The 27074-nt window shown below is 47.6% G+C and overlaps 13 protein-coding genes across 13 annotated transcripts; 6 read left to right on the top strand and 7 right to left on the bottom strand.

Moving 5' to 3' along the window:
- Window positions 1–338: 338 nt before the first annotated feature.
- F5891DRAFT_1192293 (uncharacterized protein) lies at window positions 339–805 on the bottom strand (the record flags this gene model as incomplete). The annotated part of the gene is made up of 3 exons (XM_041367587.1): window positions 339–382; window positions 444–659; window positions 715–805. The coding sequence occupies 3 exons, from the start codon at window positions 803–805 to the stop codon at window positions 339–341; spliced, it is 351 nt and encodes a 116-aa protein (XP_041222693.1).
- Window positions 806–2062: 1257 nt separating this feature from the next.
- F5891DRAFT_547129 (uncharacterized protein) lies at window positions 2063–3615 on the top strand. The gene is made up of 2 exons (XM_041372198.1): window positions 2063–2187; window positions 2246–3615. The coding sequence occupies exon 2, from the start codon at window positions 2312–2314 to the stop codon at window positions 3464–3466; it is 1155 nt and encodes a 384-aa protein (XP_041222692.1). The 5' UTR covers window positions 2063–2187; window positions 2246–2311; the 3' UTR covers window positions 3467–3615.
- Window positions 3616–4402: 787 nt separating this feature from the next.
- Window positions 4403–5863, bottom strand: F5891DRAFT_547007 (quinon protein alcohol dehydrogenase-like superfamily). Its single transcript, XM_041372197.1, has 3 exons — window positions 4722–5863; window positions 4633–4674; window positions 4403–4543 (listed from the first exon to the last, which is right to left on the bottom strand). The coding sequence occupies exons 1-3, from the start codon at window positions 5754–5756 to the stop codon at window positions 4541–4543; spliced, it is 1080 nt and encodes a 359-aa protein (XP_041222691.1). The 5' UTR covers window positions 5757–5863; the 3' UTR covers window positions 4403–4540.
- A 502-nt stretch (window positions 5864–6365) lies between these two features.
- Window positions 6366–9105, top strand: F5891DRAFT_982916 (uncharacterized protein; the record flags this gene model as incomplete). The annotated part of the gene is made up of 11 exons (XM_041377270.1): window positions 6366–6402; window positions 6533–6648; window positions 6709–6730; window positions 6782–6786; window positions 6857–6884; window positions 7376–7424; window positions 7472–7585; window positions 7725–7780; window positions 8171–8574; window positions 8675–8869; window positions 8950–9105. 11 exons carry the CDS (start codon window positions 6366–6368, stop codon window positions 9103–9105), a joined length of 1182 nt encoding a protein of 393 aa, XP_041222690.1.
- A 488-nt stretch (window positions 9106–9593) lies between these two features.
- On the bottom strand, window positions 9594–11529 carry F5891DRAFT_546814 (uncharacterized protein). Its single transcript, XM_041372196.1, has 16 exons — window positions 11451–11529; window positions 11338–11391; window positions 11275–11284; window positions 11206–11225; window positions 11123–11155; window positions 10969–11065; window positions 10882–10910; window positions 10798–10828; window positions 10708–10740; window positions 10578–10654; window positions 10471–10525; window positions 10312–10410; window positions 10141–10251; window positions 10033–10076; window positions 9947–9972; window positions 9594–9886 (listed from the first exon to the last, which is right to left on the bottom strand). Exons 2-16 carry the CDS (start codon window positions 11389–11391, stop codon window positions 9748–9750), a joined length of 858 nt encoding a protein of 285 aa, XP_041222689.1. The 5' UTR covers window positions 11451–11529; the 3' UTR covers window positions 9594–9747.
- Window positions 11530–13603: 2074 nt separating this feature from the next.
- On the top strand, window positions 13604–15211 carry F5891DRAFT_1149805 (uncharacterized protein; the record flags this gene model as incomplete). Its single annotated transcript, XM_041365110.1, has 3 exons — window positions 13604–13843; window positions 13907–13927; window positions 13988–15211. Exons 1-3 carry the CDS (start codon window positions 13772–13774, stop codon window positions 15209–15211), a joined length of 1317 nt encoding a protein of 438 aa, XP_041222688.1. The 5' UTR covers window positions 13604–13771.
- Window positions 15212–15410: 199 nt separating this feature from the next.
- F5891DRAFT_1280243 (uncharacterized protein) lies at window positions 15411–16545 on the bottom strand. The gene is made up of 5 exons (XM_041370403.1): window positions 16349–16545; window positions 16080–16289; window positions 15832–16017; window positions 15676–15772; window positions 15411–15620 (listed from the first exon to the last, which is right to left on the bottom strand). The coding sequence occupies exons 1-5, from the start codon at window positions 16364–16366 to the stop codon at window positions 15466–15468; spliced, it is 666 nt and encodes a 221-aa protein (XP_041222687.1). The 5' UTR covers window positions 16367–16545; the 3' UTR covers window positions 15411–15465.
- A 1144-nt stretch (window positions 16546–17689) lies between these two features.
- Window positions 17690–18095, top strand: F5891DRAFT_1050417 (uncharacterized protein). The gene is given in 2 exon segments (XM_041362449.1): window positions 17690–17716; window positions 17729–18095. 1 exon segment carries the CDS (start codon window positions 17772–17774, stop codon window positions 18027–18029), a length of 258 nt encoding a protein of 85 aa, XP_041222686.1. The 5' UTR covers window positions 17690–17716; window positions 17729–17771; the 3' UTR covers window positions 18030–18095.
- Window positions 18096–18211: 116 nt separating this feature from the next.
- F5891DRAFT_1050415 (uncharacterized protein) lies at window positions 18212–18724 on the top strand (the record flags this gene model as incomplete). Its single annotated transcript, XM_041362448.1, has 1 exon — window positions 18212–18724. A coding segment is annotated over one exon (486 nt), but the record flags the coding sequence as incomplete, so codon positions are not given.
- A 1058-nt stretch (window positions 18725–19782) lies between these two features.
- Window positions 19783–21217, bottom strand: F5891DRAFT_1050412 (uncharacterized protein). The gene is made up of 5 exons (XM_041362447.1): window positions 20980–21217; window positions 20723–20920; window positions 20475–20660; window positions 20325–20421; window positions 19783–20268 (listed from the first exon to the last, which is right to left on the bottom strand). The coding sequence occupies exons 1-5, from the start codon at window positions 21001–21003 to the stop codon at window positions 20114–20116; spliced, it is 660 nt and encodes a 219-aa protein (XP_041222684.1). The 5' UTR covers window positions 21004–21217; the 3' UTR covers window positions 19783–20113.
- Window positions 21218–21673: 456 nt separating this feature from the next.
- Window positions 21674–23872, top strand: F5891DRAFT_1192284 (uncharacterized protein; the record flags this gene model as incomplete). The annotated part of the gene is made up of 4 exons (XM_041367586.1): window positions 21674–21904; window positions 21967–22155; window positions 22225–22467; window positions 23447–23872. The coding sequence occupies 4 exons, from the start codon at window positions 21674–21676 to the stop codon at window positions 23870–23872; spliced, it is 1089 nt and encodes a 362-aa protein (XP_041222683.1).
- A 183-nt stretch (window positions 23873–24055) lies between these two features.
- F5891DRAFT_1192283 (uncharacterized protein) lies at window positions 24056–24772 on the bottom strand (the record flags this gene model as incomplete). The annotated part of the gene is made up of 2 exons (XM_041367585.1): window positions 24056–24172; window positions 24233–24772. The coding sequence occupies 2 exons, from the start codon at window positions 24770–24772 to the stop codon at window positions 24056–24058; spliced, it is 657 nt and encodes a 218-aa protein (XP_041222682.1).
- A 1070-nt stretch (window positions 24773–25842) lies between these two features.
- Window positions 25843–26999, bottom strand: F5891DRAFT_546601 (uncharacterized protein). The gene is made up of 2 exons (XM_041372195.1): window positions 26876–26999; window positions 25843–26813 (listed from the first exon to the last, which is right to left on the bottom strand). The coding sequence occupies exon 2, from the start codon at window positions 26503–26505 to the stop codon at window positions 25954–25956; it is 552 nt and encodes a 183-aa protein (XP_041222681.1). The 5' UTR covers window positions 26506–26813; window positions 26876–26999; the 3' UTR covers window positions 25843–25953.
- Window positions 27000–27074: the final 75 nt, after the last annotated feature.

The following is a 27074-nucleotide window of genomic DNA, read 5'->3' as shown; positions in this document are numbered from 1 at the left end:
GCTCCACAATCCTATATATGTATGGTGAACAGTCTTCTCGAAATTATTCCTACGATAGTCCCAAGTACTATCACGCCGCGTTTGTTTCTCACACACTAGGTTGGGTGTTCGTCTTTTAACCAAAGTAGATTTCACGAGACATCGTAGCTACCCGGAATTTTCATATGTCTAACCCAATATAAATACGAATTCTGGTTTGCATCAAGTACTAGTACAAGTTGGGACTGACGATGTTCTAACACCCCTTGCGAATCATTGCCTATTTCACAGCTGAAAAACAATGAGAAATGATAGTAGAAACAAAGAGCAGCAATACCAATACCTCTCTTAGATACATGTTAGTCGTCACACCTCTTGGTGTTGGACTGGTAGCCAGAAGCTTCTGTTGCGATAAGTGTTACACATGGGTGATCGATTAATCCACCAGGCATATAATGACTTACCTCTCTGGTGGACATAGTTAGGTTCAGCATCCTCACGCCTAGAAGGCGAGTCGGGCGAGTCGGGAGAATCGGGAGAGTCGGGCGAGTCAGGGAAGTCGGGGCAGTCGGGTGAATCAGGAGAGTCAGGAGAGTCAAGCGAACCAGGCGAACCAGGAGAACCAGGGTCCCTAGTGTCAAAAACAACGATGTTACAGGGAAGGCCGTGCTGAGCCAAAGCTGTATAACATATCAGTATCACTTCCACTGACTAGAGTGGCGCGCAAGTGCTCACAAGTACAATCCGCCCCCATTTCTGGTGTGGGATATGCCACAACAATAGTGGCAAAGGTGACGAGCATCGTGAAAATAAGTGAGGGCTGCATGGTTGGAAGCAAGAGTGAGGGCTATTCGAAAGCTTTCTTGGCTTACTGCTTTTATACTTTATCTCGCAACGTTCTTTCGAACTACCTGAGGAAAACAGGAGGTCAACTTCGATCAACACATGAACGCTCAACTGCACGCGGACATATCATAAGACCGAGAGGATACCCAGGGTTATGATAATCAGGACTCTTCGTTTACAAGGCGTCATAATATGATCCGAGCCTGTTCTTGCTGGTACGAACTTCAAATCCCTTCTCTTCAAGTTGCTGTATCGATTGCTTATGCGAGGCCGTCATGAGATAACTCAACCCAGTGAGATCGCATGCAGGCGGAATGGCAAGTAGACTGTAGCAAGCCTATCTGGTACTTACAAAGAAGTACAATTATGCCTTATCATGGCTGGCCCAAAATGCTATTCGTTCTAAGGAGTGGCGTTATAAGGGAAGTCATGGCATAATTTGGGCTCTCTTACTGAACAATTCGCTTCTAGGTCTGAAACTAAACGAGGTCCTATCGTATCTCGTTAGCAAAGAGCCAATGGCGGTGCATAGTAGCAGCCGCATATGGCTAGAGCAGATGTAAGTCGCGAATGTTTGGTGCAGAAGTAGGGAACTTACCGTCCCGACTCACACCTCACGCAAACGTCATCTCTGGAAGGTGGAGCCTTGCCAGTGGGTAAGAAATTCGGAGTGTGATCGTCAGTGCTCATCTTAATCGATTCAACAATGTATAATTACCTGTAAACGGATAGTTAGACTGCAAGATAAAAGAGCTCAAGTTGGAACGTACGTAGTCAAGCCCCTGCTAGTATTTACGCCATCCAGTGCTCACCCGCATTATTCTGCAAGATCACATAATGATAGCTGAAACACAGTCGGACATTGATGGGAGAAAGCCAGAGAAGTGATTGAATTCGAGGAACCCCGGACAGAGCCTCAGTGTTATTAAGCGTAAACTTCGTTGGAAGCGTCAATGCGGCATTTGTGCGGGCCCGCCTTTCTTTCGAAAACCAAGAAATGTGCAGCCGTGGCATGCTGCGGATATAGTAGGGTCGAAACACGGGATTCAGAACATCCGTACTGCCGATATGAAGACAGACTAGTACCAGTGTTGATCATGATATATCAGAAGCTCAAGTCTTGCTCGTCGCCATCATCAAGAGTCTAGGGGGGCGGGGGGCTCGTTATATCATATGGTAAAATTTAAACTTACACGTGTTCGCATCGCTGTGGCGGCAAAGCTTTGGAATTCAACAGAACCAAACAATGTCACATTATCGCTACTAGTTATTCATCAACGTCTCGCAAACGACATGCAGACAGTCAACTCGAACCCAAATCTAGCCGCGGTTTCGGACATCATTTCTGCAATACAGAACCTGGTAAGTACTTGCAAAAGTTCTAATACGTCACTTTGTGAATAATAACCAACCGCTTCAGCTACATTCACAAACAACTGTAATACGCCAAATGATCTATTTGTATATGATATCTGAAAAATAGCAGATGTTGGACCTCGACACCCCGTACTCCCGAGCCGCACTATTGAATCCTAATCAATGTGCTATCGAGCTCGAAGACCAGAGCATCAACGCCATCATCACTGAACGCAACACTGAACGCAACCATCAATTAGATACAGTTCTGCACGAGATCTCAGACCTGGAAGCGATTATGAATGGTATCCAAAACCTTTACCAACAACGCGTCGAAAAGAAGAACAAGATGATTCAGTCCATGAATCCGCACATGAGACTTAAATTGGCTCTGTGGCGCTTGCCAACTGAAATCTTATCCTACATTTTCGTTTACTGTCTCCCGGAAGACAGATACTTGTCGCCTGCATCAAGACAGGCACCCATACTGTTGACCAGAATATGCCGACGATGGAGAGAAGTTGCTGTGGGCACGCCCAGCTTATGGTGCAGGCTGTGGGTGGCAGTGGAGCATAATGACTGGCAAAAACGAGCCTTTTGCTATGACGTGTGGCTCAAGCGAACCCTAGGCCATCCAATCTCGCTGGCACTCCACTGCTACAATGATTGGAACCCACTAGTACGAAGCCTTCTCCATCCTTACATCCATCAAATCTCTTCTCTCAATATCCTTTTTGGACAAGTCGAGCAACCTGAATGCGTATTCAAAGATTTCTCAGCACTTCAGGAGCTCATCATTCCAAATCATACCACATTCAAGCAACTATGTTCCTTCACTCCCTTATGGGCCCACTTAACAAAAGTCGAGATCTCGGTATATAAACCATATGCATTCCTCCGTCTGCTCAGTCTATGTCCCAACCTCTCTTCATTGACGAATTACGCGAAATCCCCCCAAAAGACGTCCTTGAGTCCATTCACGCACCCCAAGCTTCAATCTCTGCGTCTTTATGGCGATTCTTGGAGTTCCAGAGAACCATTACAGAATATGTTCGATGCTCTCTCACTCCCCAATTTACGCGTACTTCATGTTTGGAATATAAAAACCTGGCCTCATGAAGAGTTCAAGACGTTTCTGATCAGGTCGGCGTGTCCCCTGGAGAGCCTGGTTTTCGGCGGTACAGTGATTATGACTGCGGAGCAACAAGCGGAATACGTCGCCCTTGTTCCTTTTCTCAAAGTAGTAGCTTGGAATTCTAGTTGTGCTCTTATACGTCACAAGTGATTCATGGCTCTTTATGACGAGGAGTACCGTGAAGTGATACATACATCGTCGGACACATGCAATGACAGAAATCACGCAATACACGCTCGGAATAGCATCAGTTTCAGCGAGCGCAGAATTTGGATATAGGATTGGTACTTCAACGTTGGTCGGTTTCTGAGATGCTCCCTGATAATGAAAGATCAAAATTTCATATTTTTGAATGGACTGACCTCCCGATACCGCTAGTTTCATGTGAACTCCTCGCACTGTTTTTAGTGCAGTTTGCTCGAAAACAAAACACTTTCATGACTCGGGCCACTGTAGAAGAACGACCATCGGGACTGTTGATATCTCAAGCGCTTTAGGGGGAGTAATAACGATGAATTTGACATAAGTGTAGGGAGGACAACGCGTATGTACAACGAGCAACGATTACAGTAACGAGATACGCGATCGAATTCACTTAGAAGCAGAAACAAAACCGACCATGCTGTCCGGGATTGGGGGAAGGAGGAGGAGAAACATAATCTTCGTCACGTATCAGGCTATCATCATCTCTTGGAGCATCCGCTGCGGCGTACCGCTATATATGGACGTATGAGATTTAGAACACGACGAGAAAGGATGAGACATGCATACCAGTCTACCCGGCGCGAGAGGGACATCGACGATGGTCGGCGACACAGGACCTGTGTGAAGGGGCCACCAAGTCGATAGTCGATGTAAGCGAGATTTGAGGATTGGGGAAGTGCTGATGGCAGAGGATTGGATAGTGGGTGGTGCTGGTATGGATCGAGACTAAAAGAACATAAGTCGAATACACAATGATGGAAGTCCCCACTCACATTTTTATCTGGTGTCATCCTAAGTGGATGAGGTAAAGGGGATGTAGCAGGGAACTGCAAGGGAAGCGTCGAGTCAAGTGAGAAGCAAGCAGGTAAAAGAAACATACGTCTAGGGGGTTACGAGGCTGATCGGCGCGAACCGCGTCTGTGCGAGAAGAGGAGGAAAAAAGTTTGCGTGGAAAGCGGAGGCGAACATGTGAGTCCCTGGTAGGTAAAGCTTGGGGGATGGGGGACATGACAGATATTGTCACTGGTTTACGGCGCACGGGGCGACGTGTTGCATCAGACTGTAATGAAGGACAGTGTGATGAAGATGAAGGAAAGAGAAGAACCACGTACGTCGAGTAAAACAGAATGGGATAGACGTCCAGATTTACTGGACTGTAAGAATATTAGCTATAAATGATATATATAGAGGGAACACATACACTAGGTTGCGGTTCTTCTGCAAGTTCAATGGTAGTAAGAATATCGGCTGGAATGTTACATATATAGATCTTGGTGTCACGGAAGGTCGTGTAAGCCAGTTGGCAGGAATCGGGCGAGATGACGAGAGTTCTGGAGGATTCGACGTCAAATGAAGCGAGGAGCTGACGGGACTCGAAGGTCCATAGCTTGATGGTGTTGTCGTAGGAAGAACTGGCGAGGAGAACACAATCAGATGAGAGTGCTAGACTAATGATGCGATAAGTGTGTTGGAAAGGAGCCCCGACGGCTTTGAGCGTTGATGCGTCAAACTCATGTATTGTAGTGAGGTCGTCCTGGAATATGGTTATAATGGTTTCGTGTTTTGTTGTCCATAAGATCGGGAAAGTCGACTCCGAAACGCTAGGGATAGATTTTTGTACAACCAACTTCTGTGCTTGGACGTCCCACACCTGGAGGCAGTGGAAGTGTGCTCGATCTGATATCTGAACCATCGCCAGCTTCCGAGAGTCTTTTGAGAGTCCAAGTTCTCTTAAGCCAGGAATATCATCGCTAAACTTGAATGGACCAGACACGAGTTTGCCCGTGTGCAAGCTCCATATTCGTGCTATCCAATTGTATGACCCACTCGCTAGCAATGTGCTGTCCGCCGAGATGTCGATGCAGGTAATTCTCCCAGTGTGAAATGTTCTCACGATCCCCGTCTGAACCTCACTGACTTTGAGTTCCTCATCGCTGGCAGTGACAACCCATCGACCATCCCTTGATATCATCACTGATACTATACCATGCTCACAAACCTCCCGAGCCTCCTCAATCTCCTTACCGGCTCGCAGGTCCCATTGCCGAATGGTCTTATCGCCTGATCCGCTGATCATTTGCTTGCCGTCGGAGAAATAGGAAATGCACGAAATATGTTTGTACTCCTCAGGATCCTGCAAGGAATATTTCCATAGTCCATGTCCCTCCAAGGTCATGATTGGTGTCAAAATTGATTTGTTTTCTGCTGCACCGAGCTGCATCGAGCTGGAAGCCATCACAGTTGTATTCGTCAAACAGGCTGGCAAGTATGTCGGTTAATGGATATGTTCGCAGGTTGGTTCTCTTTGTGCTCTGTAATGCTAGGTTGACGGTGCGTAGTTTTCAACCCTCACTCGCTCGAGAGCTGCTGCACTTTGCCTGTTCAAATCAATCGTCAGTTCATCCGTGCATGATGCTCATACGGGTTTTGGTCTTACCAGAATCCTGGCAAGGTCAAAGAACGATAACACAAGGATTTTTTTGAAAGAAAGAAGAGCGATGATGGGCATATGGGCGTGTTTCAGCTCTTTAAATCTTTCAGACGACTGTGCATTGTATGACATGTCCTCTTTAAACTTCACTGCTAGACGAGGACAAACCTGATCGAAGTCCGTGCGCTCGCGCGCGATATCGGAAGCAGTCAATACCTGTTTTTGTACTACTTGTCTCTCACTCATTCGAAAGTTGCCGCACATTGCCTACCCAAATCAATTGTCAGTTCAAAGTGCATGATACTCATATGGGTTTTGGTCTTACCAGGATCCTAGCAAGGTCGAAGAGCGATTATGAGCATATAGACGCGTTCCATCTATTTAAAATTTCCAGATGGTTGTGCATCGTATGACATGTCTTCGCTGCTAGGCAAGGACGAACCTGAACAAAGTTAGTGCACTCGCGCGACATCGGAGGTTAGCTAATACCTGTTTTTGTGCTACTTATCTCTTCACTCATCTGAGAGCTGCTGCACTTTGCCTACTCACATTAATCATTAGTTCATCCGTGCGTGATGCAGCCACTGATGCTCACATGGGTTTCGGTCTTTCCAAGATGCTAGCAGGGTCGAACAACCTTGATGAGCATGAAGGCATGTTCCGTCTCTTTAAATCGTATAGACGACTGCTGCGCACCGTACGGCATGTCCTTTTTAAACTTCGCTGCTAGACTGAGGACGAACCTGATCAAAGTTAGTCACTCGCGCGCGACATCGGAGGTTAGTGGATGCCTGCTTTTGTATCACTTGTCTTTCTCATTCATTCGAAAGCTACCGTACGTTGCCTGATCAAATAAATCGTCAGTTCGTCCGTGCGTGATGCTCATATGGTTTTGGTTTTACCAGGATGCTAGCAAGGTCGAAGAGCATATGGGTGCGTTGTATGGCTATATCTTCCGGATGGCTGTGCATCGTCCCTTTTAACTCCGTACTATTTCTAGATTCAGTCAAATGAAACCTACCTATCCCTTCCTGCCTCTTCCAAGGGCCGTCCAGCCTCGCGACATTCCTAGTTGAAGCGCCAGACTTTTGTACACCAACCGAGTGCCCATTTGGACCCCACGTACAGTGCCTCCGAGTCTTCTACGACTCTGATTTGATCCACATCATAGGGTGAACCGCCCTGTCACATCTTTGCGAATAACTTCCTTCACTCTTTAGTTGCGATAGTGGTCTACTAGTACGTCCCTTTAGCAGCTGGGTTTCTCTTGGTCATTATTTTTAGGAAAGGGCAACGATCTATGAAAGAGAAATTCGAACATGCGATTTCTGTCCGGGATGAGCCTCTGCATAATCTGCATTTTGTTCGTTGAGCACTCCGCACATCTTGTTATCACATGCTAACTCGTATATTGTACACTGAAGCTCGCCCATGGGTAGTCTGCGTCAGTGATTGCGACCAGGGCCTACTTCAGTACGTAACGGCACTATCTTCGCATGCTGACGATTACCTATCGATAGACTCACTCGATGGGACCCAGAAGCTTTTTTGAAGTGGGATGCTACGGTTTATAGTTCGCCACCAGACGAGGACAAACCCTATCAAAGTTATGTTTCGATTGTCTTTGCGACGTGGTCGGTTGCACTTGTCACTGTTGCTGAGCAGAAGCACAGTCTGATGTAGTGCGCACGCGTGCGATATCGAAGGTTAGTTTAGTACCTGATCTCCACAATGTTTTGATAATCTATACTGATTCAAACTTATGCCTCGCAGGATCGTCTCGGGCCCTGGTTCTGTGGGTGTGAATGACACTCTGCGCCGTGACTCGGGTGAGCGCCATTTCCTGAATGCTATTTTCGCCACAGATTCCACAAACGCTCGCACCGACTCCCTTTGCAATAATGCAACGTCTCCACTGTCCAGATGTGGATGACTGGTGTTTTACATAAGACCTGCTGTGAGAAACTACAATAACAAGGCGTCTTCATTGTGGACGTGTGGTTTTCCGAGCGTTGTATTGAGGGATGCGACGGTCGACAGAACTTCCTACTTTCAGTCTGCATCTCCAACAACCAAACATCTCTCGCGTTAATATGCAACCATTCCACTCAAACGCCAATTCATCAGCAGGCTCACATATCCCCGTTAGTACTTGCTTTTGGAGGTGTTGTTGGCATCCGAATATAATAATAAACATTCACTTCAGCAGGTGGATGTAGTCAGGAAAAAGGTCTCAAACAGACGTGGTGTCAGCTATCGTCGCCGGCAACTCGTCGAAGACAAGGCCAAGATTGTGCAGTCCCACAATTCTCACAAGAAATTTTCATCGGCTCTTTGGCGCTTCCCCCCGGAAATCCTAGCCGAAATTTTTCTGTACTACATGTTAGAAAACGAAGACTGGACGCCCGCGCCAAATTTGGCTCCCATGGTCTTGACCGCAGTATGTAAACGATGGCGGGAGGTTGCTGTGGACACGTCGAGTCTATGGCGCAAGCTGCGATTGGAAGTCGGGCACGGTAACTGGCAGCAGAGAGCTTTTTGTTATGACTCTTACCTCAAGCGATCACGAGGACGTCAGCTGTCGTTGGCGCCCGAGTGTCACAACGATGACGACGGGATGGAGGTACGACGCCTGCTCCAGCCATACGTCAATCAGATATCGTCTGTCTTTTGGCTTATCCTCCGGTAACGGCTCCTGTGCAGTGGTGGCGGCGGACTTCCAGAGACTCGAGGAACTGGTTATGTACACGACGGTTTCTGTTCCTGTGCTAACTATCGCCCACTCTGTCGTCCTCTCTATCACGAAACTGCCGCCCAACATGCACACTCTCAAGTTAATGAACCTGTGGTTTGACCTCAAAATGTTGTCTGGCTTCAATCCTCTCGCATGGGTCAATCTCACGAATCTCGAGATCGTGGTAGACTCACTAGATTGCTTCCCCTGCTTGCTCCGCCTGTGTCCTAATCTCTCGTCACTGACGATAGTTGGAATTTTTAGGTCGGCGGTCGAGACGCCGGCAAAATCGTCGCACTCCCAACTTCGATCCTTGTGCATATCCGGGAATCTGGATGTGGACTGGATCGGAAGTCTCGGGCTATTCGCTATCATCACGCTCCCCAATCTACGCACGGTCGAGGTTCGCAATGTAGGTGAATGGCCTCATGATGCGTTCAAGGGATTTTTGGCACGGTCACGGTGTCCCCTGGAGAGTTTGATCTTTGGCGGTGGAGTAGTGACTACGGCTCAGCAGCTAGAAGAATACCGTACCCTTTTTCCTTCTCTCTCATTAAAGACAGATCTTATGCGTTGCTCATTTTACTTTTTAAGTTGAATAGACTCGGACGGTTGTTTCGTACTATGTAGTTAACTAGATGATGATAACGAGATTATGCTATAGCCCATGCTTACCCTTCGCCAACCCTTCAATATATTATGTTCATGAGTCATGATACATGAGCTGTGAAATGAGCAGGCGTCTAACTGAAACCAAGACTCATTCAGTCTGCGTTCCACCCTCGCGTATTGAATAGTAACATTACTACCTTGGCAGTGGCGGATATCGCCAATATACCTTCTGATTGTATGCATGAGGACCTAGGGGAATCCAAGGAGAATGGCCATGATATGCACCCGCAGGGCCTCCCTGATCACGTATTAGCTCTACTATTTCGTGTTATGATATTTGTGTATGTGACAAAAATGCATTATTATAAGTCAAGTGCGTTCCACCCCGACCGGTCATCTACTAGTCCAAATCTCGCTCCTCCCACGACGGATAAGCCACGCGATAAGACATTACACCGTACAGTCTGCAGGTGACATGTCGGACATAGAAATGTATATAAGGGCATCAGAGCTGTGCATATGTTGGTCGAGATGCCAGAGATGGAGGTGCATGCGCGTGGCAAGGATCGCAAGGATGGATACCTGAAAGCTGTAAGTGGTTTGGTGTTATTAGTAGTAGGAGTTAGCGACAGAATTTGGAGGTGCATACTTTTGGAGGGTGGTGTAGTATGGGGACTGTATGTGCGGAACATCAACGACTCGATCATATTGAAGGGTACCAGGGGGGTTACGCACGTTTGGAAGTAGCGCTGGCACGAGGATGTTGACGGCCGAGAGAACTTTCGGAACAGTAGTCATCACCGATGAGTACGGAAACATGAAACATGCAAAGTCCTGACTCACAGAGACCGCATACATAGTAGAATATGTTATGCTTCACCAAGATGGCTTGCAGAGGGCCCTTTGTCGATCGCCAGCTCTGTATGGCACGTGTGAGTGTGAGTGTGATCAATACTGGGGCGAGTGTCAGTGAGCACGTGTTTGCAATCTATCCTCCTAGTCCTAGCAACATACCCAGTTGAAACACAAATAAGAAAATAAACGACATGAAGTACAGAACACTGCTTGAACTCGAGGGGCAGCTAGGAGTGCCCGGGATCGCGCTAGTCGTAACTGTGAAAGTGGGCGAGTGAATATGTGCGAGTGGTAGCAGGAGAAGGTGAGGTCACAAACCATGTGAGGTGGCAATGGTGGCAAAACGAATGCTGACGGATGTCACGATCATAGCCTGGCTGATTCAGCAACCATGAGATTGGATGCGTTGAAGGAATGGGACTCACAAAAGCAGTGGACAGCAGGCCTACGAGTACGATCTTATTGTTGTTCCAGAGCGCATATGTCCTAATCATGAAAAAACCTCGATGAAACGGATGAGGAATGCACATATGTTATGTCAGAAGAAGCAAATACATTCAGAGCAAATGGCTGATATCTGACTGAGAGCTGTGAGAGGAAGAGCAGCACTCGACAGGGACCCTGGAGCATGTACTGTGTACGTACATGAGTAGACATTGATCAATATCCGGCATTTCTGGCGAACTCGTGCAGTAAGTATCAGTGTAAGTCCACTGTATATCCACATACATTGGGGTCTTCGATCGGGGCGAAGTTCACTGAAATACAATACGTCAATTGTTGTCAGGAAGATCGTGCCGGAGTTCATCGACGCACGACATAGGTACATGATGATCAGAAAAAAGGGGAGATGTCGTGTCATGATATAAAGGGCTTTTACTTTGGTCCAGCGCGACCGACGCAGAAATTCCCACTTTGAACGACGTATTGTTAGTATCCACACTGAGATTGTCACAGAACGAATGATTACTTCTTCGTGAAGTGCACATGCATAATCATAGGTCTGCATAAACAAGTTTAACGGCGGACGGAAAAAGATCAGGATCAGCTTACCCAGAACGTCGTCATCGACACTAAGCTTTCAAGTTAGAACGAGGAAGAAGCCGTTCAGACAATACGTACCGTATAGGTACTGGTGGAATATGTATGTTAACTTGCTCTCATGTTATTGAGAAAGCGACGCACCGCTAATCGTTGCAGACTCGTGGCCGCTGAGATATCGACTGCCGAGTACTCCATCTGAATTTGTTCGATAGTAAGCAGTGAAGAAACGGGATCCCCGCACACATGTCATGCACCTTCTTATATCTGAAGGAACCCGGCACAATCGGGGCGTAAATATTTGGGACAGCAGGCTAGGCTTGGCCGATATTTTTTGGACTCCGGCACATCAGTAAACCGGTGAGACCAGCATGAATTGGCGTGATTAGGCTGCTTTGTGCTGTTATATATTACGTTGTATCGTCGGAAAGAAGCATTGGGCTTACAAAATATCGACTGATATCTGAGTCTCTGAATCACCGGTGAACTGATTAGTGAGCGCTAGTGGGCACGACCAGTATATCAGGTACCTAGACAGCAGACAGCGAGAGTCGAACATCTGAGTCCAATAGACTGAGGTATACTTGCTGACAGACCTATTGGATTGATTTTTAGAGTCCCATAGATTGAAATATTGATTTCTAGAGAGGCGTTGCTCACAGCCTGCACCGGATGACTAACGGACGAATTGAATCGTCTTAGACTCGGAAGGATCTATGTTTGCACAAGAAACGCTTAATTAACCTCTTTTGATCAGCTTCGGCCGTGTTAAACGCACGCCTCTTTTGACTGTAATTATATTGTGCTGGAGGTGTGTATCAGCTCGAGCACTTGACTGGCAGAGGGATCTCACCAATCGGTTTTGATCGTTCTATAGCGTTGCTGTACTTGTGTTGGCATTGGAATCAGTACGACATTACTGCATGCATTAAACGATGACTCGGAATTGTTGACTCAGCCCCTGTATTTACCGACAATCTGAGGACAAGTCGACCTTGCATAGACTCATGACCAGTCTGCGACGTACGTATTTCAATTGAGAATGAGGCAAGTGACCAGTCAAACTAGTAGTCGATCTCGAAAAATTTAGGCGAAGCACGGAGTTTAAATTCTAGGGAGTGGGTCTTACCCTGTCTTACCGTCCGTTTTGCTGCATCTCTAATGTAACCCAAACAACGAGTTTCCTGTATTGTCCACCAACCTCGATTGAGCCTCGAGTTCAAGTCTTCATCAACTTTAGTCCCGCGCCAGTACTAACGACGTGCAGAAGTCAACTCGAAAGAGGACGTAACTTATCTCTCCCCGGCCTTGGATATCATCAGTGCACTGCAGATCATTGTTACAATTGAGCAATGGTTTGTCTATCTAGATTTATCTGATGTGATATTGACCAATTGTCAGATTCCAGGTGTCGAAACTCCATGCACCCCGGTTTCTCCCAACCACTGCGTAATCGAGCCCAATGACCAGGGCATTAGTGCCATTGTCACCGACCGCCAACAGCAGCTAGATGCAATTTTGCATGACATCTCAAGTCTGGAAACAGTCATCGACGAAATCAATAATCTTCACCGATAACTGACCGAACAGGAGCAAAACGTCATCCTGTCCATCACCTTGCACAGGCCAGTCATATCGTATCTCTGGCCCATTTGACCTGCAGCACAAACTAGGCGTGCCCATGACAACCTTCCTCCATCGTCAACATATCCTGGTCAAGTTTCAACAAGATAGAGGCCAGCTTCGAGGGGGCGATAAATCTTTTTCTTCCGGGAGACAGGGAACGAAAGTGTAGGATAAAACTCCAGTCAGGAAGCGGCCATTCGACCTCAGAAGACAGCGGGAACTTGCTTTCTGCTTTGACGTATGGCTCAAGAGAACACAAGGACGTCTGCTCTCGTTGGCACCCACCTGTTGCTTTTTTGTTCGAAACTCAACCCAGCTATGAAGTCTCCCTCAGTCTTGCATAAATTCAATCTCATTGTTCTCTATTCATTGTCTGACAAACCTGACTGCTTGTTAAAAGACCGGAAAATAAGAGTCATCGGACCCATTAACAGATTTTGTAGAAGATGTAGGTTTAGTGCCAGCGATATTAATTAGTGCCTTCGCTGCATGCATGCAGCCTCACCATTCGTCACGAACCCCGTCTGATCACGTTGGCTGCTGCCAGATAACTTCTCCGCGCGACTTATCTCCACCCGGGAAGCTAAAGCGCTAACATATGAAGGCACAGTGGACACTTGGTGGTCATGGATACCCTCTCAAACCAGACCATTGCCAGTGCCATCGAAGCCATCGACCAAATCCAGCCCCATCTGGCCCTTTTTTGTCATTGTTCGAACTTTGGTGTCAAATGCTACCACTGGGAGTTGCCGCACCTGTAAACTTTGTAATTTGAATTGGTATGATATGGTATGGTATTTTTAGTAGTTCCCATCCGATGATCATCGATGCAGATATCCATGATATATCACTGGTCCGGGAATTATGGCCTTAAAGCAGCTGAAAGCTCATCGATGGATCATCGCAAACTTCCTCTGACGCTTCAACTTTACTTCTCGCCTTAGCCAACAACATGCAGACAGCCTACTCAAAATTCAACATCTCCGAGTCTGTTTCAGATATCATCAGAGCACTACAAAGTATCGTAAGTCTCCAATTTCTTGAATCAGAATTCTTGTCAGCCGAGAATAACAATCGCTCATTCCAGATCGCACGATCGCAAGTGATCGTATGTCTATTTCCTGGTTTATTCCGACATGTATATCGAGTTACTGACGATGACTACTAGATTCCAGTCCTTGAAACTCCATACTCCAGAATCCTCAATACCGATCGCTCTACCGTCGGGCTCGAAGGCCAGACCATTATCAACATCATCGCCGAACACCAGCAGCAGTTGGATGCAATCCTATATGAGATCTCGGGCCTGGAGGCCGTGATGGATAGCGTCAAAAATCTTCATCACCAAGTCGTCGAAAAGAAGGACAAGATTACGGTGTCGATGAATCTGCACAAGGGACTCGTATCGGCTCTCTGGCGCTTGCCCACGGAAGTCCTATCCCATATATTTAAATTCTGTCTCCCCGAAACTAGATTGTTGTTATCCCCGTCAACCCTCAAAGCCTCCATGCTGTTAACAAGAATATGCCGGCGATGGAGGGAGGTTGCGGTGGGTACGCCCGAATTATGGTGCAGGCTGTATGTAGAAGCCGACGACAGAGACTGGGAGCAAGCAGCTTTCTGCTATGATACGTGGCTCAAGCGTTCGCGAGGACGTCCGCTCTCGTTAGCACTCGGGCGCTACCACTCGACCAAACTACGAAGCCTTCTTCAGCCTTACATCACTCATATCACATCTCTCCGCGTCTCTGTGCACTCCTTCCAGGGCGAATCCACTCAACTTTTTTTGACAGATCTCCCGGCACTTCAGGAGTTGGCCATACTAGGAATGACAAAATATGATATTCCAACTATTGCACAATCCATCTCGCGACTGCCGTCCACCATACGCAGTCTCAAGTTCATTGACATGAGGCCATTTTTCGACATCGAGCCCTTGTCTTCTTTCAGCCCTGTATGGGCCTACTTGACGGATGTTCAGATCGCCGTGTGTCACCCGAACGCTGTCCTCCATTTACTCCAGCTATGTCCGAACCTCTCCTCCTTAACTCTCCGCATAGCATTCGACCAAACAGAATCCTTGGAATCATTCACGCACACTAAATTACAATCCTTACGCATCCTTTACGACGCTTTGCTCACGCGCCCTCTATCTGACCTGCTCAACGCTCTATCGCTTCCCAATTTGCGCACGCTTGAAGCTCGCCGCAATGGCCGCAATGCATCTTGGCCTCATGAAGATATGAAGGCATTGTTGGCAAGGTCAAAGTGTTCCCTGGAGACCTTGACTATCGGCGGTCGAGTGACGATAACAGATGCGCAGCGAGCGGAATATGTTATCCTCACTCCTTCCCTCCAAGTAGTAGTGGATCACAGTAGTACATACTTCTGATAGTACTGGGTGGTTACATGATTTGAGAAATAAGCTGACCGGCGTAACTTTGACTGCTGTCAAAGAACTTCGACCTCGCAATGAACGGTACATGTTAGAAACATTGATCGAGGTTGTAAGTTATGTGCGCCAGTAAGAATTGAATGAGATACTTAGGTCGTGACGATTCATCTGTGAGGGGTAAGCATGAGAACGTCTGGGAAATGGACAGATTGGCAGTATATTCTTCCTGATTAAGACATGGAAACTGTACATCACTGGCGACATTCGGCGTGCTCAAGGCCTGACCTATACCTGTACATAGCTTCTATCGATATTTTCCCAACGTTGACAACGTATGCAACCAGCCCAAGCGCAGTGACGGCTCGGCATATTTCACTTTGAGACGAAAAGCCTGCGATCGACATCGCTAGGGTGAAATCCATGAGGGATCAGGAAAAGCACCAAATGACAGAGCAACACACCAAAAATGAAACAATTCAGGGACCAGAAAATGAAGAACATAGGCGCGACTATCGACAACAGGTAGGACCAGACGAGGTAGCCGCCTTGTTTGAGTTGCTGATTATATTCAGATCAGCCGGTGTAATCAGCATGACGAGAATACTAGTATAACCTACTTCTTGAGTCCAGTGCCGATCGGTGTGTAGCCAACGTATCATGCTCGAGCCAGATATCAACATGGCAAACATGGCAAACATGAGTGATGTAAAGAGTAGATAATAGGGAACGGATGGTGTATAGCCGAAGTATGACGCAGGAAAGACTATAATGACGAAAACACTACTTATAGCGAGGAGGCTTGCCTTTGTGAAAGCATGTCAGCGTTGGCTTCAGTTCGCGACGCGCGGGGAGTTGGAGAACTTACCGTGGTGATAGTGTTGCCCAGAATATGACACATTCTGGTCCTAACGGTTTCGAAGGCTCGATCTGATTCAAGCGATTTCCAATGATCATGAAGATTGGGGCATCCAAGTGCCAAAAAACAGAGTACCCTCATTACAAGGGACATGGAACGAAGGGCTTCGGGGAGAGGTTGTTCTTCGGCGGATACTTTGTTGTCAACAGCGACAAGTGACTAGAAAGGTTGGTGTGAGTGAGTCATACGACAAAGATTACTAAGTTGTGAAAGCGTACCGTATCGGTGAAATCCATAGAATCAGGAGGAATTGATGCTCATACTAAAGACCAGTAGCCTATATTAAGTCGTGACGCGGCGACACAGCATTTCGAGTTTCCCACCCTTTTTGCATCGCACTATCACTTTGAGCTGCTGAGACCCACCCGCCCTCACGCGCACGGCTCATCCTGGGTTTTCTCCGCAGGTTCGAAACAATGTTCCGGGTTTTGAGCCGAAATAACTACACAATCGTATGGCAACTATTGTACGAAATCAGATGTATTCGGCAGTCAAATAGAGATGATTTCGATTTCTTAATCATTACCTCGAAATCTGTCAGCAACGGGAATCGCCGCTGAGATGATGTCTCGCCGAGCCAAGACGGGAACTCTCTATAGCTGCCGACAGGCTTTTAACGAAAACACCCTGGACCCCAAAGTTAACGCAGGTGGGAGATTTTCGACATAGAGCTTTACTATCTTAAGCTTCAAGTTATTGCAGTGCACACCGCACCGCTTCTTGCCCCACATTAACACTGCCTTCCCGATGGCTACCTGTGCAGACAGTAAGTTGGCGGGCAACACGTCACTTGGGCTCAAAATAGACCATTTGAAGTGGGTGCTTGTATCCGCAAGATCTTCGCTCCCCCCAGCGTTCAAGTTGCGGCACAGGTGACACCACTGTCAAATCTTTCGTCCATTCACCCAAGGCCACTCTTGGCTAGGGCTGACATGACATCGGGATGCACAGAATGTGAGACCCAAGAATTCGGTACGGCGCGTCAATCAAAATCACGATCATGATATTTGACCATCGACTACCCAGCCACATTCATTATGGTATTCAGTTCATATATAACCATAATGAATGACTGTATGTAATTGATTGTGCTATATAGTCATCGATTCTCGCCAGTCAGTGTTATCTAGTACTCAATTTCCCCTCACCTCAAGTCTGTCGCGATTTTCAAGATATTACTTGACTACACCTGCGTATCTCCTTACCATCTTCCTCTTTCGAGTATGCACCTCCTTCGCTTCTTTGCATGCATCACTTCTTGTCTCTCTGTTGCTTGTGCTTTCAAGATGACAGTCGCGACTCCCACTCAATGTGGACCTCTCAGAACTTTTAACTCGATTTTAGATGTTAGGGCAGGGACGAACGTCCTGTATCCTGTCATCGGCTCCTCGACCAACGATGGTTATGCGTCGGTGATCCAGACCGGCCAAGGTGGCCCGGTCCCGGCGGACACAGGGGTCCCGGTCTCGCCAGTGGTCTCAGATTCCTCGTACCTAAGCGTCAACTCGCCGTTATCCGCACCAAGCACGCCGGCGGTCACAATCACAGCCACGGACACAGCCACGGCTTCACCATCATCTAGTTCAACTAGTTCATCGAGCAGTCCATCAAGCAGTCCATCAAGTAGTTCTTCAAGTAACCATGTTGCTATCATTGCAGGCGCAGCGGGTGGCGGTGGGGTCGTCCTTGTTGCGTTGGTCATCCTCAGCATATACTTGCGGCTTAAATGGAAGGCATCTCGTTTACCAGATGTTCGGTCTTCTACAAAAAGCCATCCACGTCAACTACAGCGGCATACAGATCCAAATTACAAATCCAGCCCTCACCCACCACAATCCCCTTCCCTATATAAGACAAACACTCCCAGCAACCGTACCCGACCCATTAATTCCACCCTAGGAACTCAGTCAGAGATGACCAATTCGTCCACCCGCACCTTCGCAGTTAGCGCCCTTCCCTCATCATTCAACCAGATACAACATTCGCCCCAGAGCTCCAACACAGACTCTTCCGCCCACGGGGGTACTCGAAGTTTGACTGTGTCATTCGCTAACAACCGCCAATCACCCCCGCCCACCAGAAACTTCACACCCAACGATCCTCGTACACCGCTCACTCAGACACAGCCTTCGCACATGAGCCCTAACACAGAACTTGCTGTCTATGGAGACGCTCAGATGTCAGGTACGACACCCGCCAAGTATATGGCTGCGGGGGCTCGACCAGCATCACCATTACCACGGAAGACAGACCCTGTCTACCTTGCTCCACCCGTTCAAGTCGGATCTCAATCCACCTCTACCTCTGCCGGCAACGTCGCAGTTAATAACCCTCCCGCACCCTTTAACCAGGCACAAAATTCCCGTCAGCGCCCCAGTACAGACATCTTAGATGTGCACGTGTCATCTGGAAGTCAGTCTATGTCATCAGCTAACGCGCAAACAACCTACCAACCTCCTACTCAAATCATCGTTCATACCGACGCTAATGATGTTATGCCAGACGAGAATGGTGTAGTTGAACTTCCGCCGCAGTATTCAGAGCATTGGGAAATGCATGCTCACTAATCTGAGCCTGGGTCATGATTACGTCCCAACATGCTTGGGTCTTCAGACATGGATATGCCTGTTGTGCGTTCGTTTGCACATGATTTTATTTGATTCGACTGTCTTGTCTTCAAGAATGACGTATAAGTCCTACTTTTTTTGGTGACATGTACTTCAGTGTAGTACTTCTTGCTGCGGCTCGTCTCAGCTTCTTTATCTTCCTTCATCATTGCTCATGTACTTGGTGGCGGGCAACTTCGCACCGTGCTGATAGTTGTTTGGCTTTTTTTTGCTTCAGAGTTGGTCCGTTGGGGTCATAGACTCGGACCCTATGTATGTAATAGGTCGTGTCTTTTCGTCTTTCTGCTTACTCGTACTGTTTGGCAAATTTTCCAACAGAACAATCACTTTAGCGTTCATCGATGCGCTCTTGCGCAACTTCCTGTTGTGCGCCTTGCCTTTGTACTCGTAGGTGTTCGTCGTGAAGAATACGAGGACCGGTGCACCGTTTTCGATTTCATTATTGATTTTTGGCATTTTCCAGACTGAGGTCAGATTGTGAGTGTCATTCTGTGCCATTCATCATGGTCATTTCTTCATTCACATACTGTGTTCGTCCCACTAAAATAGACTACCTGCCCTCTCAGATCACCTTGCTGCAGGTCGTCCCAGTTTCTTTCTCTTCCTTCATCAGCATGATCTCGGCAGACAACATTGACATGAGGCCGTTTTTTGACATCGAGCCCTGTATGGGCCCACTTGACTGATGTCCAGATCACCGTATGTCATCCGAACGCTGTCCTCCATTTACTCCAGCCATGTCCGAACCTCTCCTCCTTAACTCTCCGCATAGCATTCGACCAGAAAGAACCCTTGGAATCATTCACGGACACAAAATTACAATCCTTCACGACGCTTTGCTCACGCGCCCTCTATCTGACCTGCTCAACGCTCTATCGCTCCCCAATTTGCGTATGCTTGAAGCTCGCCGCAATGGTCGCAATGCATCTTGGCCTCATGAAGATATGAAGGCATTGTTGGTACGGTTGAAGTGTTCCCTGGAAACCCTGACTATCGACGGTCGGGTGACGATAATAGATTCCCTCCAAGTAATAGTGGATCACAGTAGTACATACTTTTGATAATACTGGGTGGTTGCATATTTTGAGAAATGGCGTCTCCAAACTGACAGTAGAATCACCAGCGTGACTTTGTCTGCTTTCAAGGAACTGCTTCATGAAAATCAGTCGCTCAACCTCTCAATGAACGTTACATGTTAGAAGCATTGATTGAGCTTGAGTTATATTAATTAGTGGATACTCTGGTCGTGACGGCCCTGCCGTGCGGGATAGTAATAACCTGGAAAGCATAAGAACATCTGGAAAATAGACAGTCTAAGGGTTTTTTCTTCCTGACTGAAATCATGGAAACTGTAGATTACTGGGGACATCCAGCGTGCTCGAGACTTGTCGCATAATTCCGCATAGCTTCAATCAATATTTTCCCAACGTTGACGACGTATGTCACCAGCCCGAGCGCAGTGAGGGCGCGACATATCACACTTTGAGATGAAAAGCCTGCTATCAATATCGCTGGAGGTGAAATCCATGAGGGACCAGGAAAAGCACCAGATGTCGGAGCAACACACCGAAAACGAAACAATTCAGGGACCAAACAACGAAGAACATAGGCGTGACTATTGACAACAGGTAGGACCAGACAAAGTAGCCGCCTTGTTTGAGTTGCTAATCGTATTCAGGTCAGCGATCAGCATGACGAAAATGCTAGTAAAACTTACTTCTTGAGTCCAGTGCCGATCGGTGTGTAGCCAACGTATCATGCTCGAGCCAGATGTCAACATGGCGAATATGGCAAACATAAGTGAGATAAAGATTGAATAATAGGGAATGGATGATGTATAGCCGAAGTATGACACAGGAGAGGCCGTACTGACGAAAACACCACTGATAGCGAGGATACTCGCCTTTGTGAGAGCATGTCAGCGTCGGCTTCAGTTCGCGACGCGCACGGAGTTGGCCAGCTTACCATGGTGATAGTGCTGCCCAGGATATCGCACAATCTGGTCCTAACGGTTTCGAAGGCTTGCTCTGACTGCAGCGACTTCCAATGATCATCAAAATTGGGGCATCCAAGTGCCAAAAAACAGAGTACCCTCATTACAAGGGACGTGGAACGAAGGGCTTCGGGGAGAGGTTGTTCTTTGGCAGATGCTTTTTTGCCAAGCTGGAAAGGTCGGTGTGAGTGAACCATACGACAAAGATTCCCAAGTTTTGAAAGCGTACCTCAGTGGAATGGAAATCAGCCATGAATTAACAGAGGTGCGAATATGCATATTAAGATGCGCTCGTGCCCTATTATAAAGGAGGTGTAGCAAATGCTCATGATGAAATCGCGGTGGCCACGTTTATTGCGATGCTGTTATTAGCGTCCCGCGCGCATGCAGCCAGGGACTGTCCGAACTGATGCTAGTAATACTATCCCACGAATTACTACCGTAGCCACAGCAAGCCAAGTACAGCCCTACCATGTAGTACACATTGATGTGATACGGACTTTTATCTCTGGCTGGCTGCATACGCGTGGCAGCCTCATGCCCACTGATTCATCCGCTGTTTGCTGTATACGGCTGGCTGCACTACAATCAGAAATCGTGGATAGTAGTACTGTTAACGTTAGTTTGGATTCTTTTTATATTTATCTCTGGCTGGCTGTATACGCGTGGCAGCGTGCCCATTGGCTCATCCGCCGTTTGCTGTACTACAATCATACATCGTGGATGGTACATGTTAGTTAGGACACTTTTTTTGTCCCTGGCTGGCTGCATACGCGTGGACACCGCTGTTAATTGTAGCCTCGCGATGAACGCGACACCACTGAATCAGAATCTCACCAGGAATGTTTACTAAATCTCACAGCATCATCCAATAGTATATCAATCGCCGTGAGCATTACTAGTCTGTCTCGACTCTCCCCATCATGGGTCCCCGGGCCCCTCAGGCTATCAAGGACGAAGGTCCTGTCAAAGTACTGCCCCCCCGGCGTGAACTTCCCCCTCCAGAGTTCACGTCTCTTGTAATGAACGTACTCATTTTTTTGGCGTTTGGATGCTCAGATCTTCATGATCATTGGAACTCCCTTCAATCAGATCGAGCCTTTGAAGCCCTTAGGAGGAAGTTGTGCTCTATCCTGGGTAGCACTATCACCACGGTGACTTATTCAATTTCGCGCGCGTCGCGCACTGAAGCCGACACTGACATACTCCCACAAAGGCAAGTGTCCTCCTCGCGATAAGCGTTGCCTTCGTCAGTACGGCGTCTCCTGTGCCGTACCTGAATTACTCAACACCTACTCCCTATTGTCTACTTTTTATGTCCCTCATGCTCGCTATAATCGCGATATTGACATCCGGCTCAAGTATGGTGCGCTGGTTACATACTGATCGACGGTGGATCCAAAAAGTAAGATTTATTCTCGCCACTCGGATTACACCGCTGACATAAATGTGGTCAGCAACTCAAGCAAGGCAGATTCTTGGTCGTGTTCCACCTATTGTCGATAATCGTGCCTATATTCTTCGTTGTCTGTTCCCTGAATTGTCTCGTATCTGGTGTGTTGCTCCGTCATTTAGTGCTGTTCCTGATCCCTCATGGATTTCGCCCACAGCGATGATGACAGCAGGCCTTTCGTCTCACAGCACGGCCTCCCGCGCCGTCACGGCGTTCTGTCTCATAATCTATGTCCTCAACATCGGGACAATATTGATGGAAGCTGTGTGGAAGTATCACGCTAGGCGTCAACCTATTTCTCCCACACTTCCTTGTTAGTGAAGATGAGCTGCGCTCCAACATCTGGACACCCGTTTCGGGTTAGTAAAGACGAGCTGCGCTCCAACATCTGGACACCCGTTTCAGGTTGGTAAAGACGAGCTGCGCTCCAGTTGGACGATCAATGTGTATGCGAGCACACCATGTTGATCTAGGGCTTTGTAAGCCGCATGTGATTTCTGTTTGACACTCCATAGCACCAGGCCAGGCCCGTGCGCAAACACATAGATAGCATCTTGAAATTCACATACTAGGCGCCGTCGCCGGCGATGACCTTGCTTTCGTTTTTAATTGGAAAGACGAGGGGAACGAGCGCACTTGAAACGGTATTTTGGAAGGACATATTGGCATATGACCTTGCAAGCAAGGTGATTTCTTAACTTCCCTTTTTGTCACTTGCCGCCGGATATTTCCAGAAAAGGAACCGAAAAGTCACTGATAAGAAGGCACTTGAATTATGGTGCGGTTCACTTAGCGCTCCTCAATTGCCAAATCGAGATCGACGATTACAGATATAACCCTAACCCCAATATGAGCTAGCTACAGAAAGGGTACTGTAGAGTTACGACACTAAGTTCGTCACGTGTCATTGACGTGTCACACACGAAGAGCGAGGCGGCCCGAGTTGCCCGCACGCCTCACAAAATAACGATTAACAGTACTTTGACTTGAATCTAGACTTCGACATTCGATCAATCACTCGCTGCCAAGAGTCCAAGGACCGTTCAGTTCAGGAGAAGATCTTCTCTTGAAGATGGCCACCCTTAAGTCGCTGGACGAAGAAGTTCAACTATTCACGAACCATTAATACTCAACGAGAGAAGTCTCCTTGGTACCTTGTACGGGATCATTGTCGCGCTTGACTACCTGAGCATGCCTATGTTCACTCATTACATCTCTCCGAGTCTCTGTTCACTCCTTTCAGGGCGAACTCACTCAGCTTTTTGTAACAAACATTGACATGAGGCTGTTTTTCGACATCGAGCCATTGTCTTCTTTCAGCCCTGTACGGGCCTACTTGAAGGATGTGCAGATCACCCTAACCCTGTCCTCCATTTACTCCAGCTATGTCCGAATCCTCCTTAACTCCCCGCGTAGCATTCGACTAAAAAGAACCCTTGGAATCATTCACGCATATCAAATTACAATCCATCATGACGCTTTGCTCACGCGCCCTCTATCTGACCTGCTCAATGCTCTATCGCTCCCCAATTTGCACGCGCTTGAAGCACGCCACAGTGACCGCAGTGTATCTTGGCCTCGTGAAGATATGAAGGCATTGTTGGCACGGTCAAAGTGTTCTCTGGAGACCCTGACTATCGGCGGTCGAGTGACGATAACAGATGAGTAGCGAGCGGAATACGTTATCCTCACTCCTTCCCTCCAAGTAGTAGTGGATCACAGTAGCACATACTTCTGATAGTACTGGGTGGTTACATATTTCGAGAAATAACATTTCCAAGCTGACATTAGAATGATACAATGAGACTGGTAGGCATAATTTGCGAAGCCAAAATTGATCAGCGCAAAAGTATCAGAAATTGAAATATCCATTGAACACTCCCCAGTTTCTTGCCGCGAACCACTGTACCCAAACGAATGCTTTGCAGTCAGTCTTGTGTCCGTCCACCCAAGCTTTCCTCTGGCAAACCTGAGAATAAGGTGAAGTCAGACACGACTTGAATTGGAACACATTACGGCCAAGGCTTACCTCTCCACAGTATGACGTTTGTTTGCAGCGGGAGCACCAGCGCAAGTGCGTGTTGTCAGAGGCATTCTCCTTTTTACCACAAGACCCACAGCACCTTGATTGGCCGTTCAACTTACGTGCGGCCACATCATCGCTAGCCTTCAGCAGCTGCTCAAGCGAGCATGGTATGATTTTGATAATGGAGGGTTCTTCGACGCGTATGCCGACGGACATGTCTAAGAAGCCATGTTGTTCGCCGTACAGTACAGCAACTGTGTGACCTTGCTTGATTTGCGGAGCGAGCGCGTGTCCGCGGTCGTCTGTATACAGCCCGATGGTGACGACCTGATCATCCTTATCCTTTACGCGTAATAAGATTCGACCGAGACCGTAGGAGTCGACGATCTCGCCGAGGAAGCACCAGTGTTGGCTGGGTTCAAATCCACGTGGGCCCTCGTCGTAGTAGGTGAGATCAACGTCATTCTCGTCCGGAAGGTCGCTGAATGATGGGAAGTTGACACTATTGCGCAGGAGGCTTTTAGAACTGTTGGATTCTGGCATCGTCACGGTCCGATGCAGTGAACTGAATCAAGTTGAGCTTGACCGAATAGACCTCGAGGAAGAACAAACAAACGTACGGTATTCTGTATGTTTGAAGCTGCTTCAACTTCAATCTGAGTTGGACAAGATGACAACTCGGAGAAGACAAGAGGCGACTTGAACGGACACTCTGGAGACAAGTTTGTCGGAAAATGATGGAGGGAGAGATCGTGCGGAAGGGAAGCATAACAATGCGAAGGGTCGAGGACAAATGGAGCAAGGAGAAAGTAGATCCGGTCTCTGTCGCAAGGCGTGTTGGCCGCGTGTTAATTGGCGGCGTATCTGGTTCCCAGTGTGGGTTTAGGCTCCTGGCCTCCTGGATGCACTGGCCACGAGTCTAGTATGTCAGTGTGATTATCCGCAGCACAATTAATTTTCTCAGGTGTGTTTAATGTGATCATGTAGAGGGGCAGGTTACCGTTGATGCCCAAGCTTTACAGTCAACGAGATATGATTGACTCGTGAAGCTTTCTTTGAGGCATCACTGACGTGCGATTGAGGAAGGATTATTTTAGAAATAAATATATTCAACTGAGATATTTGCGGAGCAAACACGGAGCAAGATGACTGGAAAGTTCAGTGAACATGCAAAGCGCTTCCTACCCAAATCGATGATCTGCCCAAGAAAGGGTGTGGTACGAGGGTACACAGCCAGTTTCGCATGTGTGTATCTGGGAGCTCCGGAGATTGTGCTGGTCGGGGTTCAGCGTTCAACGTTCAGCGTCCATGAGAGTAATTTTGCACAATGTGAGGTACACTATCGTATGCTGTCAGTGGATAGCTTGAAGCACGCGATAGCGCAAAGGGTGGTGAAAAAAGAAGAGCTTGGGGTGCGTTTACATCATAAATTGAGGAGCGTGTTAGGAGAGCGGAAACAAGAGACGCTACGGCATCTTCCGCTCGCCCAAAACACAATTGAGTCCGTGTCTCGTACTTAAGGAATATATTATATACGCCGCAAGAGATACTCTCCTGCGTCTTCCATAATAGCACTGTTGGTTGCGTATCGTTCATGTACGTTCATGCCTCGCAAAAAATTTAATGATTGATCAATCCTGGACTGGGGCAGTACGACACAATAAAATGAGACTGGGATATTTATAGGATAACTCGGAAAGCCAGTAATTTATCAGGGTGAGGCATCAGAAGCTAAAACATTCGCGACACTTTCCCCATGTCTTTGTCGTGAACCACTGTACCCCAACAAGTGCCTTGCAGTCAGCCTTGCCACAAGATCCACAGTGTGTTGGTTGGCCTTCGCGCAGTACAGCCACATCATCGCTGGCCTTCAGGAGTTGCTCGAGTGAGCATGGTATGATTTTGATGTTGGAGGCGTCTTCGACACGTATGCCGACGGTCATGTCCGTGAAGCAGTGTTGCTCGCCATACAGTACAGCAACTGTGTGTCCTTTTTCGATCTGCGGATCAAGCGCTTTTCCGCCGTCGTCTGTGTACAGCCTGATGGTGCCGATCAGACCGTCCTTATCCTTTACGCGTAACGTAACTCGTTCGAGTCCGACGGAATCGACAATCTCGCCGAGAAAGCACCAGTGCTTTTTGGGTTCGAATTTGTCCAGGCAACCATCGTAGTATTCGAGGTTAACTCCATTCGCAGGGTTTTCCGGAAGGTCGCTGAAAGTCGGGAAGTTGAAGCTATCGCGCAGGAGGCTTTGGGATTTCTTGTATTTCGGCATCGTTTGCTGCAATCTGACTCAAGTCGAGCGTGTCGTAGACCTCGAGGAAGAAAGACCAAACCTATGAAATTCCGTATGATGAAGATCTGTTTCAGTTCAAGTTGATTTGGACAATGTATGTCACGAAATGAGAAGATGAGGTAGGGGATGGCAACTGACCAGCATTGGTCGAACCTGCAGGATTTTATATGGTGCCCCAACAATGTAACCAAGAAACTAGGAATAATGGAAAAAGAGTTCAGCATGCTCCACACAGAGCTTCAATGTACCTTTGTGCAATTTAACTGGCTCATGAAATCGATCATCTCCTGGTGGCATTGTGGCAATCATTAAGTTAAGTTAAACCGATAATTTGGAAATTTGAACGCACCATCTTTGTGCGCTTCTATCTGAACAAACCCCTTGTATGATGTAAACCTGCGCTCCTACACTCAGGTCCAGAATTTCAAGCTCAAGCTGCAAGTCTCTAGGGATGATCATAGGGTTCTTGTTCGTATACCAAGTTGAGTGAGTGGCGGGGCGGGCCACTCACGCCTCACAAACAATGACAAACAATTGATCCAGTCGAC

This window comes from Suillus fuscotomentosus (genome assembly GCF_016647785.1).
Source record: "Suillus fuscotomentosus strain FC203 chromosome Unknown F5891scaffold_49, whole genome shotgun sequence".
In the NCBI taxonomy this organism is placed as follows: Eukaryota; Fungi; Basidiomycota; class Agaricomycetes; order Boletales; family Suillaceae; genus Suillus; species Suillus fuscotomentosus.
This window is presented reverse-complemented; position numbering and strand designations above follow the sequence as displayed.

Coding starts and splice junctions, on each gene's coding strand:
- F5891DRAFT_1280243 (XM_041370403.1), bottom strand. Junction 16,018..16,079: donor TGGGCAACACTATCACCACG/GTAAGTTCTCCA, acceptor GCTTTCACAAAG/GCAAGCCTCCTCGCTATAAG. Junction 15,621..15,675: donor CCTGAATTGTTTCATTTTTG/GTGTGTTGCTCT, acceptor ATTTCACCCTAG/CGATGTCGATCGCAGGCTTT.
- F5891DRAFT_547129 (XM_041372198.1), top strand. CDS start 2,312: ATGTTGGACCTCGACACCCCGTACTCCCGAGCCGCACTATTGAATCCT.
- F5891DRAFT_1050412 (XM_041362447.1), bottom strand. CDS start 21,003: ATGGCTGATTTCCATTCCACTGAG. Junction 20,921..20,979: donor CTGATTTCCATTCCACTGAG/GTACGCTTTCAA, acceptor CGACCTTTCCAG/CTTGGCAAAAAAGCATCTGC. Junction 20,661..20,722: donor TGGGCAGCACTATCACCATG/GTAAGCTGGCCA, acceptor GCTCTCACAAAG/GCGAGTATCCTCGCTATCAG.
- F5891DRAFT_546601 (XM_041372195.1), bottom strand. CDS start 26,505: ATGCCGAAATACAAGAAATCCCAAAGCCTCCTGCGCGATAGCTTCAAC.
- F5891DRAFT_546814 (XM_041372196.1), bottom strand. CDS start 11,391: ATGGAGTACTCGGCAGTCGATATCTCAGCGGCCACGAGTCTGCAACGA. Junction 11,066..11,122: donor CATGTGCACTTCACGAAGAA/GTAATCATTCGT, acceptor CGTCGTTCAAAG/TGGGAATTTCTGCGTCGGTC. Junction 10,655..10,707: donor ATCAGCCATTTGCTCTGAAT/GTATTTGCTTCT, acceptor CGTTTCATCGAG/GTTTTTTCATGATTAGGACA.
- F5891DRAFT_1050417 (XM_041362449.1), top strand. CDS start 17,772: ATGTTGCTATCATTGCAGGCGCAGCGGGTGGCGGTGGGGTCGTCCTTG.
- F5891DRAFT_547007 (XM_041372197.1), bottom strand. CDS start 5,756: ATGGCTTCCAGCTCGATGCAGCTCGGTGCAGCAGAAAACAAATCAATT. Junction 4,675..4,721: donor CAGAAGAACCGCAACCTAGT/GTATGTGTTCCC, acceptor ATATTCTTACAG/TCCAGTAAATCTGGACGTCT.